The 17,325-nt window shown below is 41.3% G+C and overlaps 1 protein-coding gene across 5 annotated transcripts in view; it reads right to left on the bottom strand.

Annotated features, from left to right (window-relative positions):
* GSAP (gamma-secretase activating protein) overlaps positions 1–14,853 on the bottom strand; it is a 90,669-nt gene extending 75,816 nt beyond the window's left edge. For all 5 annotated transcript variants that reach the window (XR_003611536.2, XM_028117992.2, XM_028117985.2 and 2 more), the window contains exon 1: positions 14,672–14,853. Coding sequence is in view for 4 of the 5 variants with exons in the window: in XM_028117992.2 (XP_027973793.2) it covers positions 14,672–14,780 (109 nt within the window). In the remaining variant the exon portion in view is untranslated. The remainder of the gene's footprint in view (positions 1–14,671) is intronic.
* Between the last annotated feature and the right edge of the window lie 2,472 nt (positions 14,854–17,325).

Consider the following 17,325-nt stretch of genomic DNA (forward strand, 5'->3'; position numbering starts at 1 on the left):
ACTAAAATCTAACCAAGTCGAAATCAAAAAGGCTATTAATGAGGTGCAATCAAAAATGGGGGCACTAATTGCTAGGATAAATGAGGCAGAAGAAAGAATCAGTGATAGAGAAGACCAAATGATGGAAAATAAAGAAGCTGAGAAAAAGAGAGATAAACAACTACTGGATCACGAGGGCAGAATTCAAGAGATAAGCGATACCATGAGACAAAACAATATTAGAATAATTGGGATCCCAGAAGAAGAAGAGAGAGAGGGGCAGAAGGTATATTGCAGCAAATTATAACAGAGAACTTCCCTAATGTGGGGAAGGAAACAGGCATCAAAATCCAGGAGGCACAGAGAACCCCCCTCAAAATCAATAAAAATAGGTCAATACCCCGACATCTAATAGTAAAACTTACGAGTCTCAGAGACAAAGAGAAAATCCTGAAAGCAGCTCGGGAGAAGAGATATGTAACTTGTAATGGTAGAAACATTAGATTGGCAACAGACCTATCCACAGAGACCTGGCAGGCCAGAAAGGACTGGCATGATATATTCAGAGCACTAAGCGAGAAAAATATGCAGCCAAGAACATTATATCCAGCTAGGCCATCATTGAAAATAGAAGGAGAGATAAAAAGCTTCCAGGACAAACAAAAACTAAAGGAATTTGCAAACACAAAACCAACCCTACAGGAAATATTGAAAGGGGTCCTCTAAGCAAAGAGAGAGCCTAAAAGCAGCATAGATCAGAAAGGAACACAGACAATATACAGTAACAGTCACCTTACAGGCAATACAATGGCACTAAATTCATATCTTTCAATAGTTACCCTGAATGTAAATGGGCTAACTGCCCCAATCAAAAGACAAAGGCTATCAGATTGGATTAAAAAACAAGACCCATCAATATGCTGTCTGCAAGAGACTCATTTTAGAACCAAAGACACCCCCACATTGAAAGTGAGGCAGTGGCAAACCCTTTACCATGCTAATGGATACCAAAAGAAAGCTGGGGTGGCAATCCTTATATCAGACGAATTATATTTTAAACCAAAGACTGTAATAAGAGATGAGGAAGGACACTATATCCTACTTAAAGGGTCTATCCAACACGAAGATCTAACAATTGTAAATATCTATGCCCCTAACATGGGAGCAGCCAATTATATAAGCCAATTAATAACAAAAGCAAAGAAACACATTGACAACAATACAATAATAGTGGGGGACTTTAACACCCCCCTGACTGAAATGGACAGATCATCTAAGCAAAAGATCAACAAGGAAATAAAGACTTTAAATGACACACTGGACCAAATGGACTTCACGGATGTATTCAGAACATTTCATCCCAAAGCAACGGAATACACATTCTTCTCTAGTGCCCATGGAACATTCTCCAGAATTGATCACATCCTAGGTCACAAATCAGGTCTCAACCAGTACCAAAAGATTGGGATTATTCCCTGCATATTTTCAGACCACAGTGCTTTGAAACTAGAACTCAATCACAAGAGGAAAGTCAGAAAGAACTCAAATACATAGAGGCTAAAGAGCATCCTACTAAAGAATGAATGGGTCAACCAGGAAATTAAAGAAGAATTTAAAAAATTCATGGAAACCAATGAAAATGAAGACACAACTGTTCAAAATCTTTGGGACGCAGCAAAGGCAGGCCTAAGAGGAAAGTATATAGCAATACAAGCCTTTCTCAAGAAACAAGAAAGGTCTCAAATACACAACTAACCCTACACCTAAAGGAGCTAGAGAAAAAACAGCAAATAAAACCTAAACCCAGCAGGAGAAGAGAAATAATAAAGATCAGAGCAGAAATCAATGAAATAGAAACCAAAAGATCAGTAGAACAGATCAACAAAACTAGGAGCTGGTTCTTTGGAAGAATTAACAAGATTGATAAATCCCCGGCCAGACTTATCATAAAGAAAAGAGAAATGATCCAAATCAACAAAATCATGAATCAAAGAGGAGAGATCACAACCAACACCAAAGAAATACAAACAATTATAAGAACATATTATGAGCAACTCTATGCCAGCAAATTAGATAACCTGGAAGAAATGGATGCATTCCTAGAGATGTATCAACTACCAAAACTGAACCAGGAAGAAACAGAAAACTTGAACAGACCTATAACCACTAAGGAAATTGAAGCAGTCATCATAAATCTCCCAACAAACAAAAGTTCAGGGGCAGATGGCTTCCCGGGGGAATTCTACCAAACATTTAAAGAAGAATTAATACCTATTCTCCTGAAACTGTTCCAAAAAATAGGAATGGAAGGAAAACTTCCAAATTCATTTTATGAGGCCACCATTACCTTGATCCCCAAACCAAAGACCCCATCAAAAAGGTGAATTACAGACCAATATCCTTGATGAACATGGATGCAAAAATTCTCACCAAAATACTAGCCAATAGGATCCGACAGTACATTAAAAGGATTATTCACCACGACCAAGTGGGATTTATCCCTGGGCTGCAAGTTTGGTTCAACATCCACAAATCAATCAATGTGATACAATACATTAACAAAAGACAGAACAAGAGTCATATGATCCTCTCAATAGATGCTGAAAAAGCATTTGACAAAGTACAGCATCCTTTCTTGATCAAAACTCTTCAGAGCATAGGGATAGAGGGTACATACCTCAATATCATAAAAGCCATCTATGAAAAACCGACAGCGAATATCATTCTCAATGGGGAAAAACTGAGAGCTTTCCCCTTAAGGTCAGGAACGTGGCAGGGATGTCCACTATCACCACTGCTATTCAACATAGTATTAGAAGTCCTAGCCACAGCAATCAGACAACAAAAAGAAATCAAAGGCATCCAAATTGCCAAAGAAGAAGTCAAACTCTCACTGTTTGCAGATGATATGATACTATATGTGGAAAACCCAAAAGACTCCACCCCAAAACTGCTAGAACTCATACTGGAATTCAATCAAGTGGCAGGATATAAAATCAATGCACAGAAATCAGTGGCATTGCTATACACCAACAACAAGACAGAAGAGAGAAATTAAGGAGTTGATCCCATTTACAATTGCATCCAAAACCATAAGATACCTAGAAATAAATCTAACCAAAGAGGCAAAGGATTTGTACTCAGAAAAGTATAAAATACTCATGAAAGAAATGCAGATGCAAAGAAATGGAAAAACGTTCCATGCTCATGGATTGGAAGAACCAACATTGTGAAGATGTCAATGCTACCTAGAGCAATCTACACATTCAATGCAATCCCCATCAAAATACCATCCACTTTTTTCAAAGAAATGGAACAAATAATCCTCAAATTTGTATGGAACCAGAAAAGACCCCGAATAGCCAGAGGAATGTTGAAAAAGAAAAGCCAAGCTGGCAGCATCACAATTCCGGACTTCCGGCTCTATTACAAAGCAGTCATCATCAAGACAGTATGGTACTGGCACAAAAACAGACACATAGATCAATGGAACAGAATAGAGAGTCCAGAAATGGACCCTCAACTCTATGGTCAACTAATCTTTGACAAAGCAGGAAAGAATGTCCAATGGAAAAAAGACAGTCTCTTCAACAAATGGTGTTGGGAAAATTGGACAGCCACATGCAGAAGAATGAAACTGGACCATTTCCTTTCACCACACACAAAAATAGACTCAAAATGGTTGAAAGACCTAAACGTGAGACAGGAGTCCATCAAAATCCTAAAGGAGAACACAGGCAGCAACCTCTTCCACCTCAGCCACAGCAACTTCTTCCTAGAAACATCGCCAAAGGCAAGGGAAGCAAGGGCAAAAATGAACTCTTGGGATTTCATCAAGATAAAAAGCTTTTGCAGAGCAAAAGAAACAGTCAACAAAACCAAAAGACAACCAAAAGAATGGGAGAAGATATTTGCAAATGACATATCAGATAAAGGGCTAGTACCCAAAAATCTATAAAGAACTTATCAAACTCAACACCCAAAGAACAAATGATCCAATTAAGAAATGGGCAGAAGACATGAACAGACATTTTTCCAAAGAAGACATCCAAATGGCCAACAAATACATGAAAAAGTGCTCAACATCGCTCGGCATCAGGGAAATCCAAATCAAAACCTCAATGAGATACCACCTCACACCAGTCAGAATGGCTAAAATTAACAAGTCAGGAAATGACAGATGTTGGCAGGGATGCGGAGAAAGGGGAACCCTCCTACACTGTTGGTGGGAATGCAATCTGATGCAGCCACTCTGGAAAACAGTATGGAGGTTCCTCAAACAGTTGAAAATAGAGCTACCATACGATCCAGCAATTACACTACTGGATATTTACCCCAAAGATACAAATGTAGGGATCCGAAGGGGTACGTGCACCCCGATGTTTATAGCAGCAATGTCCACAATAGCAAACTGTGGAAAGAGCCAAGATGTCCATCGACAGATGAATGGATAAAGAAGATGTGGTGTATATATATACTAAGGAATATTATGCAGCCATCAAAAGGAATGAGATCTTGCCATTTGCAACGACGTGGATGGAACTGGAGGGTGTTATGCTGAGTGAAATAAGTCAATCAGAGAAGACAGGTATCATATGACCTCACTGATATGAGGAATTCTTAATCTCAGGAAACAAACTGAGGGATGCTGGAGTGGGGGTGGGGTGGGAAGGATGGGGTGGCTGGGTGATAGACATTGGGGAGGGTATGTGCTATGGTGAGTGCTGTGAATTGTGCAAGACTGTTGAATCACAGATCTGTACTCTGAAACAAATAATGCAATATATGGTAAGAAAAAAAAAGAAGATAGCAGGAGGGGAAGAATGAAGGAGGGGAAATCGGAGGGGGAGATGAACCATGAAAGACTATAGACTGAGAAACAAACTGAGGGTTCTAGAGGGGAGGGGGTGGGGGGATGGGTTAGCCTGGTGATGGGTATTAAAGAGGGCACGTTCTGCGTGGAGCAGTGGGTGTTATGCGCAAACAATGAATCGTGGAACACTACATCGAAAACTAATGATGTAATGTATGGTGATTAACATAACAATAAAAAATTTTTTAAAAATTGAGAACTGTTATTGCTTCCTGGTGGATTAACCATCAGGAACTCAGTAGAACTGCCTTGTGTCCGAGTTAGTCAATTAAAGCAACAAGATAAAAAAAGCAAGTAACAGTCAAGCCTTTTACCACTTGCTGTGACAGTATAAGCAAGAGTCCATACCAGAGAAAGCACCAGCTTCCCAGTTCATTTTCCCCCATGGAATGACATGCTAGTGGAGGGTCAGGTAGATCAGCGGAGAGGTGGGAACTCGCTCACTGCTGAAGGAGCCCTCAACAAAAAGCTCCTGCAGTGTTGTGGACTCTGTGGCTCAGGGCAGGGAGAGGAAGAGCTAAGAGTGGAAAAGTACTAAGTCAAAGTGGAGAAAAAGTATCTTCAAGGTTCCCTCCTTTTCCTACTGAGGTAGTTTCAGCAGAGGTACCTAAGGAAGGTCTCTGCTGATGGCTCCTGATAAAGAGGCCTCTGAAGGAAGGCCCCTGGGCTGAGAATGCAGCTCTGGAGATGATGATGTCCAGCCAGAGGGGCCTGAGTCTTGACTACAACTCCTTTCAGGAACTGCGGTGCACTAGCTATGTACCAAGTCTGGTTTGGGGAGGGCAGCTTTTCCCCCATGAGGCCTGCCAAGTAAAGCTTTTGCAGTTGCATATGGTTGCACATAAAAAAATCACACATGCATTTTAACCAGGAGGTGGACTAATTAACCCTTTTATTTACTATAAAATGTCCTTTATCTTTAATAATTATTTTTGCTTTTAAGTTTACTTTGTCTGATATCAGTATAGTAACATCAGCTTTCTTTTGGTTAGTATTTACGTAACTTTTTCTATCCTTTTATTATTACTCTTCCTGTGTCCTTATTCCTAATATATGTAGTCTAACAAGCAATAACCTTTAGAGTATGTAGTCCATTTACATTTAATCACTGATATTTGGGATTTGTAGCAATCATATTACCATTTATTTTCTATGTGACTCAATTGTTTTACTCTTTCCTTGCCTTCTTCTGGATTAATCAAAAATGTTATTATTTCATTCTCCTACTTATTGTCAGTTATATATTCTTTTGCTATTCTTTTATTAGTTACCCTAAAGATTACAATACAAATCCCTAACTTATTATGTTTTAATATTACGTGATGCCAAGATATGTGAAACTGAAACTCTCATACACTCTTAACAGGAAGGTAAATTGGAAAACTTGTAGTAGCTACTGAAGCTGAACATACATGCCTTGGAAATGTACACATATTTCAGCCAATGACACATGTAATTTCTATAGCACTATGATTCATAATAGCCCAAACTAGAAATCCAAAATATCCATCAAGCAAAAAGAGTAATAAATTCATTAATTGTGGGATATCCAAACAATGGACTATTCTACAACAATCATAATAAATAACATGCTAAAATGTACAGTATTAATAACTAAGCAAAAGAAGCCCAGATCGTTCCCCCTCCCAAGAAAGGTATAAACTATATGATTTAATTTATGCACAAGTTTCAAAAACAGGCAAAATGAATCTATGATGCTAGATGAATGCTTGCTGGAAAGGAACATGAAGAGGGAACTTTGCGGTTCTATTAATGTTCTCTTTCCTGCTCTGAGTGCTAGTTACATGGATGTGTTTCACTTTGTGAAAATCAACTGAGCTGTGCACTTATGATTTGTGTACTTTTTGTATGAAAGCCATATTTTGATTTAAAGGTAGAAAGATTCTTTACACAAAACATTTAACTTGTAAGTTAATTGACCATTATCTTTCAGCTAAAATTTTAAGTATATTCCTCTCAATTCAACAATTAAAGGATTTAAACATTAGTAGATACAGCTTTGATAATTATCATTAATTGGAGAGAAATGCACATTTTCACAATTGCTTAAACTTGACTCATTTCCCCACACATGAATAGTGTTTTAGATGTTAAAATATTATGTTGATTATGACAAGTTTCAATATTCAGACAAAACATATGCAAAATATTCTACAACTCAGAGCAAATTTGTATTAGTTTGTATTCCTGAGTAAAAAAGAAAAATTAACAGGGGATGCTTGGGTGGTTCAGTCAGTTGAGCAACTGACTCTTGATTTCAGTTCAGGTCATGATCTCAGGGTCGTGAGACTGAGCCCTACATCAGCCTCCTTACTGGGCATGGAACCTGCTTAAGATTCTCTCTCCCCCTCTTCCTCTGCCCCTCCCTTCCAAAAAAATAAAGAAAAAAAAAAAAAAACAGGCTAAAAAACAAGGATAATTGGTGACCTGGACCCTTGCACTGGAGTAGGGGGTGGGAAACATTTCAAAAGACAAAGAGCAGGTTTCATAGAAAATTTAAGAATCATCCTGACATCTTCCCCACCCCTCACAGGAAGAAGCTGCCTGGATCTTCCAGGGGCGGGGCAAAGGGAGCGGGGAAGTGCTGTTTTTGTTTTAATATGGCCATGTACACTTTTCAATATTTATTGAGCTGTCAGACACACTTTACACTAATGAAAAAATAAGGATAATCACCTAGTCTCTTAGGAGAATAATATGATTCAATAGCTTACTGCTAAATAGCACTTAACAATTTATAGACTTCTATCTCATCCACACTATGTCAGGAATTATAGGCCCATTGTATTAAGAAAACAAATTGAGTTTCATAGAGGTTCAGATACTTGGCCAATATCATATCGAAAAAGTGGCACAGATTAATCTCAAGCCTAGAAAAAAAGGTGAACAGAATGAACTGTTTCCTGTATCATGCTTACAATGGGGCAATGGATAATTTTTGAAAAATCCTCTAGGGTAGATTTTGTAGACAACCAAAGAGAATTTCAGGGAGTTTCTTTTCATCCTGCACATGACTCAAAACTTCTGGAATGCAATGTGTCAATATTTTGAGAAGTATTTTTTTTCTTTCAAGATTATAAGGATGCTGGGAGAGACCTCTCAAAAGTACACTTAAAAGGTTTCAGCTAAGATAAGAAACTCCTTTACAAGAAGTCTTGCTAAGAAAATTCAGTTTACTTGCAAAAGCCCATCTATTTTCAAAACACTAAGCAAATAAGAGAAAAAAAATCCCCAAGTACAGTTTACAACAAATGATATATGCTTGTTCCATTAAACCAGTGGTTCTCAACTCTGGCTTTGGGTTAGAATGATTAGGAGAGCTTTTAAAAGTACATGGATGCCTAAGACCTACCAGAAATATCCTGATTTTACTGCTGGTGAGGAGCCCAGTCTCTAAGAGGTGTGTGTGTGTGTGTGTGTGTGTGTGTGTGTGTGTGTGTGTGTGTGTGTGTGTGTGTGTGTGTTTTAAATTCCCCATGTGATTCTAATGTGTAGCCAGGGTTGAGAACTACTGAACTACATATTTGTATAATCTGTTAAACAATATTCATTAGATAGCATAACTAGGACCAGCTTATAATGTAACCATGATAGACAGAGTTGAAATAAATAATAAAAATAATTCCTGCATGGATCTGTTAGGTAGTAATAATTGTAGTCTTAAAATAAACTTGTAGTGTAAGTACACGGTTCTCATCTCAAGGACATTTGAATTAGACAAATTTGGCAATGTTGGAAATCCAGAGACCAGTGTCTCACCACACACTATTAACCCATCAACCTTTCCTCCCCGGATTAGTTGCTCATGGTTTAGACACACCCTTTTAAAAGAAGCATTCAATAACTACTTTGCTTATTCATTCTGACTCTTCTCCCAGCAGTTTATCGCTGGAAAGTCCAGAGGAGGAAGTTTAACAATTCAAATGAGGAAATGTGGTTTAATTTTACAGTTCAGCGTCCTCAGAGCTCATGAAGAAAAAATGTAGATACTTGCATAACTAAACCTATTAAAGGAGAGTACCTCAATACTAAAGGTGTCGGCAAGTCACAAAAATCAGATAAAACTGTTTCTTGTCTTCCAGTGACCATACTAGGAAGAGCGGGGGTGGGGGGCGGGGGGGGGAATTTGAATTGATTCCTAATATACAGTTCAGGAGGTGCTAAAATATGATTCTATCTATGACATGTCTATTCTGCAAATAATTCACATAAATCCTTGGCTCAACATGACCAGGTATTATAATTCCTAAACTTATAAAGTAAACATCATTATGTGATTTATACCCATATTCTGAATAAAATGAAAAAAAGCAAGGATGGGGTGATTAGTTAAGAAGCAACAAAAAAAGTATGAGAATTAGAAAAGGAGGCTAGGAAGGTAGGGGAAAGAAAAGTGAAAAGAACAGTAGCCAGAGAATACTGAAACAATATATAAAAACAATATGTCAAAGCCAGACCTCTGGCCCCCAAAATCTGTCTGTGGGGTGGAGGGGGTGGGGTGGGGGCGGGGTTTACAGGAGGCAACAAGAAAACATCACTCTTGAGTCAGTCACCTGGTAAAATATATCACTTCTCTGGTAAAGATGAATGATTACAGTATCTGAAAGATGAATCAATCTGGCGTATGACAGATCCAAGAGTAATCAAAGCAGACAAGAAAATGCAGGCAAGAAAACTTACATTCTTTCTGGTCTTTAACACATATGACATTTAAACTTTAGAAAATTTGCATACCACAGACTTTTTCTTAGTTTCTTGAAAGTGATACATGGCAAGAGGGGATTAAGCACTAGAGGAAAAATTAATACATAAAAATCTGTTGTGTTGCTATGTACCAATAACAGCCAGAACATGTCATGTTTTTAAGTGCACCATTTATGGAAGCAACATAAAATAACAACAACCTAGAAATAAAGCTAGCAAAAAGTGTGCAGGACGTTTATGGAAGAAATTCTAAGACTTACTAAGAGTCATAAAGAGGATCTAACTAAATAGTAAATTATACTTGGTTCATAGTTGTAAGATTTAATATTGTAAAGATGCCAATTCTCCCAAAGCTGATGTATAGCTTCAATGCAACTCAAAATTCCAACCGACTTTTTGGTGAAATCTGATAGTCGGATTCCAAAATATATACACATGAGAGACCAAGGGGCATAGGATAGCCGAGATGGTCCTGAAGACTAAGGTGAGGAGGCTTACTCCACCAGATTTTAAGACTTTCATAAAGACAGTTATTAAGACGTTTTCATCTTAAGTTGACAAAAGGAACAAAATTGAGAACCCAGGAAAGGAGACCCACACATATGTGGAAACTTGATATGTGACGGAAGTGGCTTTGCCGTCAATGAGAGGAAGCAGGGCTATTTGGTTAGTGATATGAGAACTATTAATACAGAAAACCAATACAATTTACAAAAGAATATTTTAACACATGTAAGCTTATACATAACAATGAAGCAAAAGCATTTACCCACCACCAACCTTAAAAACAGAACAATATCAAGACTTTTGAAGGCTCTTGTGTCCCCGATTCCTACCTCATATCACATACAAAAATAAATTCCAGATGGATTAAAAAAACAAAATGCAAAGGGCAAAACTTTTAGGAGTTAATTTAAAAATGTTTTTGTGACTCCTAGATAGGAAAGGATTTCTTTAAAATATCCAAAAAAGCACAAACCAAAAAGGAAAAGACTCATAAATTAGACCACATTAAAATTAAAAACCCCACTGCAAACTGAAAAAAACAGTGTGAGAGGAAATATCTGCAACATATATGACAAACAAAGGATTAGAATCCAGAATAAAGAACCCTTAAAAATCAATATGAAAAAAACGCAATAGAAAAATGGACAGGATGAACAGACATCTCATAAAAGGGGAAACTTGAAAGGTCGATAAATATAGAAAGATGCTAAACCTCAGACCACAGTGAAATAACATTTAGACTCACCAGTTCAACAAAAAATTAAACATCTGGAAATATCAAGAGCTTGTGAGGATACGGAGTACAAAAAAACATTTCTATACCACAAATGGGGTTGTTAATAAGTACAGCTGGTTTGGAAAACAATTTGGCACTATCCAGGAAAAGTGAAGACATACAAAGCCTAGGACTCAGCAACTCCAGTTAGACATCCATCATGCACAAGAAAGTGAGCAAAAGGATTACCTATACTAGCAAACCCCAGAAACTTCCCAAATGCCATCACTCCAAAAAGGATAAGTAAAGTCAGGAAGCACCCTGAGACAGGTTAGTATCCAGGATATTTACCAGGGAATGTTCAGTGAAGTGGGATTAACACCTGGCAGAGGGAGGGGAAGGAAGTATGGACCAGGAAGGGGGAGAAGTCAAGCAGCAGCAATGTCAGGTAACTTTGGAATTCCCCAGGGGAGAGGCTCTCATACTAAAATGGACTGTCAAAGTTGTCCTGTGTTGAGTCAAAATGGCCAGGCCTTGATACCCCACCTCAATCCCTAATTAAATGTGGGCCACACTCAAAAGGTCCTGACACTGGGCAAGGAAGTCCTCCATCGAGGCAATCCCTGAAGGGGCTGACAGCTGAAGCTTATCTACTGACCACCCTCACAACACTTGGGACAAGCTCTTCCTTGAAAAGAAGATCTAAGTGGTACATCTCCATGTCCACCATACTGTTGTACATTCACACAATGGAATACTATACATCAGTGAAAGTCAATGACCTACAGCAGTCAATGTGGATACTGAGAAGAAAAAAAAAAAAGCAAAAAGCAATACATATAATTTTCTTTCATTTAAAGTTCACAAACAAGGGGCACCTGGGTGGCTCAGTTGGTTAAGCGGCTGCCTTCAGCTCAGGTCACGATCCCGGAGTCCTGGGATCGAGCCCCGCATCGGTCTCCCTGCTCCACGGGAAGCCTGCTTCTCCCTCTCACACTCCCCCTGCTTGTGTTCCCTCTCTTGCTGTCTCTCTCTCTCTGTCAAATAAATAAATAAAATCTTAAAAAAAAAGTTCACAAACAAGCAAAATGAAATGATATTTTGCATAGGGAGATATACATATAGGTTAAAACTGCAAATAAGATCAAAGTTTAAATGGTTTTTACCACTAGGAGATACGGGATAGAGAAAGAGTATAGATCAGGAAACACAAGAGCCTTCAAAAGTCTTGATACTGTTCTTTTTTTTTAAGATTTACTTATTTGAAAGTGAGAGAGTATGTGTGTGCACAAGTGGGGAGGGGGCAGAGGGAAAGAAACTCAAGGAAACTCGGCACTGAGTGTGGAGCCCAACGTGAGGCTCGCTATCACAACCCTGAGATCATGACCTGAGCTGAAATCAAGAGTCACACGCTTGATCAACTGAGCCACCCAGGCGCCCCTGATATTGTTCTACTTTTTAAGGTGGGTGTGTGGTTTAGTTTTTTGTTATTTATAGGACACATGTGCTAAAATAGTCTTTGGTATAATTGTTCTGGTTTTTAAAAGAAATACTTTTTTCCATTTATTTCAGGAGAGATTATTTTCCAAAAGTTCAATCCAGAACCAGAAGCATATGTAGGAACCAAATCTGGTCTCCTTACTCTTTAACCCCTGGTTGACTAAAATACTATCCCACAGGCACTAAATTTCCATGGCTAACTTAGCCCAGCTCCCTGGCTATTTTGCCAGGAATATGTCATACTTAGTATTACTTAGCACCACTAAGAAATCTTCGATTGTATTTGTTGATGTAAAAGTATTAAGGCTTCAAATCTAGATAGCAAGTGTGCAGAGAGGAGACATTACAATGGCATAATTACTTATAATTTATATTTGCAAAGCTGAGACTTTGAAAGGAAAATAATTTGCCAAATGTGTGGAGTAGTAGCCATGCTAGAAATAAAATAGAATCCCAGATTCCCCTGCCAGTGCTACAAATTATAGAAGAGGAATTAACTGTGTTTTTTTGAGCTACCACCCACTGGTGATGATCAGAAGTAACAATTCGCTTAGCATAAGGGGGCTAATGATCTTGCCAAGATGCTCTGCAAGAGCAGAATACTACCGATATTAGAAAAAGCTGGTATTTCTAGTAGGTTTACCTTCTGAGGACCTAAGTTCATCTGTTACTTAGTGGAATGTCAATATACAAGTTTATGTCTCTTCACAGATGAGTGAAAAAGGCACAGGAAGCTAAGGCCTAGCTGGTTCACATACAGCTTTTCAATCACAACACACATTACTGAAACATAAGACTGTGGCATTTCACACTTCACCTAGCTTTTCATTTGCAGACACCTGCCATTTAGCTCTATGGTGTGAAGACTCAGGGAAAGGACTACTCTGTGGTGGAAAGCAGGCATCAAGCTGCCTATTGTATTTTAAAAAGTGAAACCTTCAAAATCTCTTTAGGAGACTTTAATTTTTTTTGCAAAAAAGCAAAACTTTACTAATAATGACACCTCAGCAAACTCAAGCCTTGAGCTATACAAACGTGACTCCTTATTTGGAACTAATAACCAACATGGCAAGACAAGCTACCCTACAAATAATTCTGCTAAAGCCACAGGATCGTGTGAAGATATAAGGTAGAGAGAGAAAACTTTCATCAGAGTTAAGGGGGAAGAAATTGTAGATATGAGGATAACCCTTCTAAAAAACATCCTCCAGCAGTCTACAGTGTTTAAGGAAAAACACGGAGGTGGGGGAGGGGGCGCAAACACACTGAAGTGAATAGCTCCTATGAAAAAGGTGGGATCCAGCGTATGATAGCTTTGAAGCTGAATTTAAGCCTTGAGGATGGATTATTTACAGTAACCTTCTTAAAAAGAAAAAAAAATGTGAGAAATCACCGAGTTCCCCTTCTTTAAAGTTTTGATTGATCAGTGCTAGAAAGGCTCAAAAGTCACTTTTCTCTCCCTCATCAAAACCAAAACAAAGGATTTTTGAGACAGATGAAAAGCAAAGCCTCAACTGTGAAGGAAGTATTCTCATTGACCCTGAGGAAGGTGGACAGCAAACCTGACCATCGCTGTCTCACACCGCAGTCCTGCTAGCAGGCACAGGTGGTGCTATGGTCTGGGTTGGTGGCGATGGGCTTGGTGCCTCTTTGAAAAACAGTAGGCTCTAGTTCACTGCTCACAGCCTGAAAGCAGACCCCTGCCCTCTCGCACTTCACATCTTAAGTGGCATGTCCCCTAAGTCATGAACACTGTGAACACTATTCACACAGAAACATCTCACAAATGTGAAGACAAACTGCGCAACTGTTAGGTATTTTTTATGGTGGTTTTTTTTGGTGGCAACAACTTTCAGGAGCCCCAGTCTTGGCAGAGCCCCTACAGGGGTGATGGACCCTCCCAGGCAGGTGAGATAGATGGGAACGAAACACAGAGAAGCTCCTGTCCCACTCCTTGCAGCGTTGGGCCAGAGGAACGCGGTCTTGGCAGGTGCTCCTCCACGCCCTGCCCTGATGAGACGATGCTGAGGTACCAGTAGTGTCCCTGGCCTTTCTGTTAAAGGTGAACGACTGGGCAACAAGTGAGCCAGAAGCTGGGGGACTCGCTAGAAGAAGCAGTGCAGTCCAGCCACGACCATGCCCCGAGCTGCCCCTCTGACCTTCACCCAGTGGCCGGGGGTGAGGGAGGCAAAGCCCGGACTCGAGAGAGAGTTCACCCCTTCCGCACCAACCGTCACAGGTTGGCAGGGGCCGGAGCGGTCGATGCCCCCGACCTCGGCCCGGCCTGGGAGCCCTCGAGCTACGAACGACTCAGACTCCACCCCCTCGCCGGCTCCCACCTGCCCCCCGGCCCGGACGCGCGCCTCCAGCACCTGGGCCGCCGCCTCGCGCCCCGGCGGCCGCTGACGCCGCCCGCTGCGACCGCAGCCACGGGAGCACATCCTTCCGGAGGTCGAAGTCGGAGACCAGACGGAGAGCCATTGCCCGGACGCTGCCACCGGGCGGCTCGGCCTCCGCGCCGCGGGCATTCCCGGCCCTCCGCGCGCCACTTCGCCCTTCTCCCCCGGCGCCCGCCCCCTCCTTCCTCTCCCCCGCCTCCCCGCGTCCGCCGCTTTCGGTTCTGCTACGGCCCGGCCCGGGGAGCGCGGAGCGCCGCCTCCTCCGGGCCTGCGGCGAGCTGGGCACGCCAGGCTAGCTGGGGGGAAGGGGACGGCGGCGCGGCGACCCGGCCCACTCGGCCCCGAACCTTCCACGTGCGTCCTTCCGGCGGAGGGCAGGCGAGTGGAAAGATTTGTTTTTAAGGGGCCGTGGAGATGTCGCTAAACGAATGGTTTCTAATCTATGCTGCACGTTAGATGTGGGCGCTAGGCTTACTTTTGTTCTTTTTGTTTAATCTTTAGGTCCTTCCTCTGTGCAGCAAAGTTGGAAACCACTTGACAAGACAGAGGTATTTTAGCTAGGTGACCTGAGAAGTTTCCAGTTCATCGCAGGGGCAGAAGCCTGCAGCATCTTGGGCCTGTTGGACCCAGCTTCAGGGAGATGATGTTTCGTTAGCAGTGTTTAGGTAGCAGCAGGGAGCGAGCGTGGGAAGATGGTTCTATTTTGAGAGATACGGAGACACTGGAAAGGGTTAACAATCTTGGCACAAACAGGTCCTCTGCCTGTTCAAGAGGTTCCCTTTTTACGAAGGAAATTGTTCAGGATTTTACGAACTGGCTTTTACGAAGCTGAATTGTTTAGGATTCCCGCTGTGCCTATCTTTTAAAAGTGTCCGGGGGCGCCTGGGTGGCTCAGTTGGTTAAACGACTGCCTTCGGCTCAGGTCATGATCTTGGAGTCCCGGGATCGAGTCCCGCATCGGGCTCCCTGCTGCTCAGCAGGGAGTCTGCTTCTCCCTCTGACCCTCCCCCCTCTCATGTGCTCTCTCTCTCTCTCATTCTCGCTCTCTCAAATAAATAAATAATCTTTAAAAAAAAAAAGTGTCCGCATCCTTCCATCTTGGGTACCTTCTCATCCCCACCCCTACAGATAAATCCAGCGTTTTGTTAATCTCACCACTCAGCTTTCTTTCCATTCCCAGGCACGCACCCTCCGTAAGTTTAATGATTGTTGTGCCTTTGGCACTGCCAGATTCAATCCATCCTGAACATCCACCCCAGGTTATTACTCTCCCTCAAGCCAAAGCTATCCGCCCGTCCCTACGCAGACCTTTAGTAAGAGCTGACCGCCCTAGGATAAAGTGCCTACACTTTTTTTAAAAAGATTTTCTTTATTTATTCATGAGAGACAGAGGGAGAGAGAGAGAGAGAGAGAAGCAGGCTCCCAAGGAGCAGGAAGCCCGATGCGGGACTCGATCCCAAGACCCTGGGATCATGACCTGAGCCGAAGGCAGATGCTTAACCATCTGAGCCACCCAGGCGCCCAAGTGCCTACACTTTAACTGACCTTTCCAGCCTTTGCACCTGGAACTTCAGCTCCAGACTGACCTAACTTCCAGAACCCCTCTGATTCCACCCTCCTTCCTCGGGGGTGAGGGTGGGGGAGGGAGGGAATCACCAGGTCCTTCCAGTCTGGATCCACACAGCCTTCCCACAGCTTTGGCTCACTTCAACCTTCCCAACCCTGAACTTCTAGAGAGATATTGTAAGTATGTTTCATCTGACAGTCATATGCTGCCTGGAGACATGAATACTGAATCTTGAGTCTTGGCACATCCCTTTGCCCCTTTGCCTCCTACCAGGGGCACCTGAAAAGTGCTCAAGTTATTGAAGAATGAGTCAATACGTATTAGACTAAAGAAAGCCTTATCACATGTTTCTCAAAGTTAGGGTCTGAAAACTGCCTGCATTGCAATCATCTGGGAAGTTGTTTTACAATGCAAACTCCTAGGCTCTAGTCTAGACCTGGGCAAGGCCCAGAAAAGGAGCATTTTAGCCAGAGCCTCAGGTGATTCTTAGGCTTGCTAGGGTTTGAGAACTATTCTAAATAAAGGTAGAAGAAACTACTGATCTTGCCCTAGAGACATGTTTCTCCAATTGAGGTAGTGGATGATTTCAGGTAGAACTCCATTACCCTAGACCTCGGAAAATCCTCCCACCTGTAAAGTGCATGAAGATTTAGCAGAAATGTTTCATGAGGCTACTAATATTGCTGGTGCACAAAAAGGAGGAAGTCATGGGGAGTTACTACAAGAAATGTGTCATACCAAATGAGGCTCGTTGCCTTATTCATGAAGTCTTTACTTGCCTATTTTAAAAATCAGTAAGTTTCTGGGTCTTTTCTCCCCCACAGTTAACTTCTATTTTTGCCAAGCAAGACTGATACAATCCTCATATATAGTCCTCATCAAGCCGTGATTAATAAAAATTCTCTTCAAAATTAAGTAAAAAGAACATAGAGAACATAATAACCAAGATAGCAAACCATGAAGGTAGTACATGAATGGCTGAGCTTTGATCATTCACCAAGGAAAAGACTGGTGAATGGTGACTTACCAGCTTAAAATTTGTGAAGGGTTAATAGAAGAA

The sequence above is a fragment of the Eumetopias jubatus genome, unplaced genomic scaffold, assembly GCF_037043125.1.
Source record: "Eumetopias jubatus isolate StellerSeaLion01/CBP00866 unplaced genomic scaffold, mEumJub1_p1.0 scaffold_14, whole genome shotgun sequence".
NCBI lineage: Eukaryota > Metazoa > Chordata > Mammalia > Carnivora > Otariidae > Eumetopias > Eumetopias jubatus.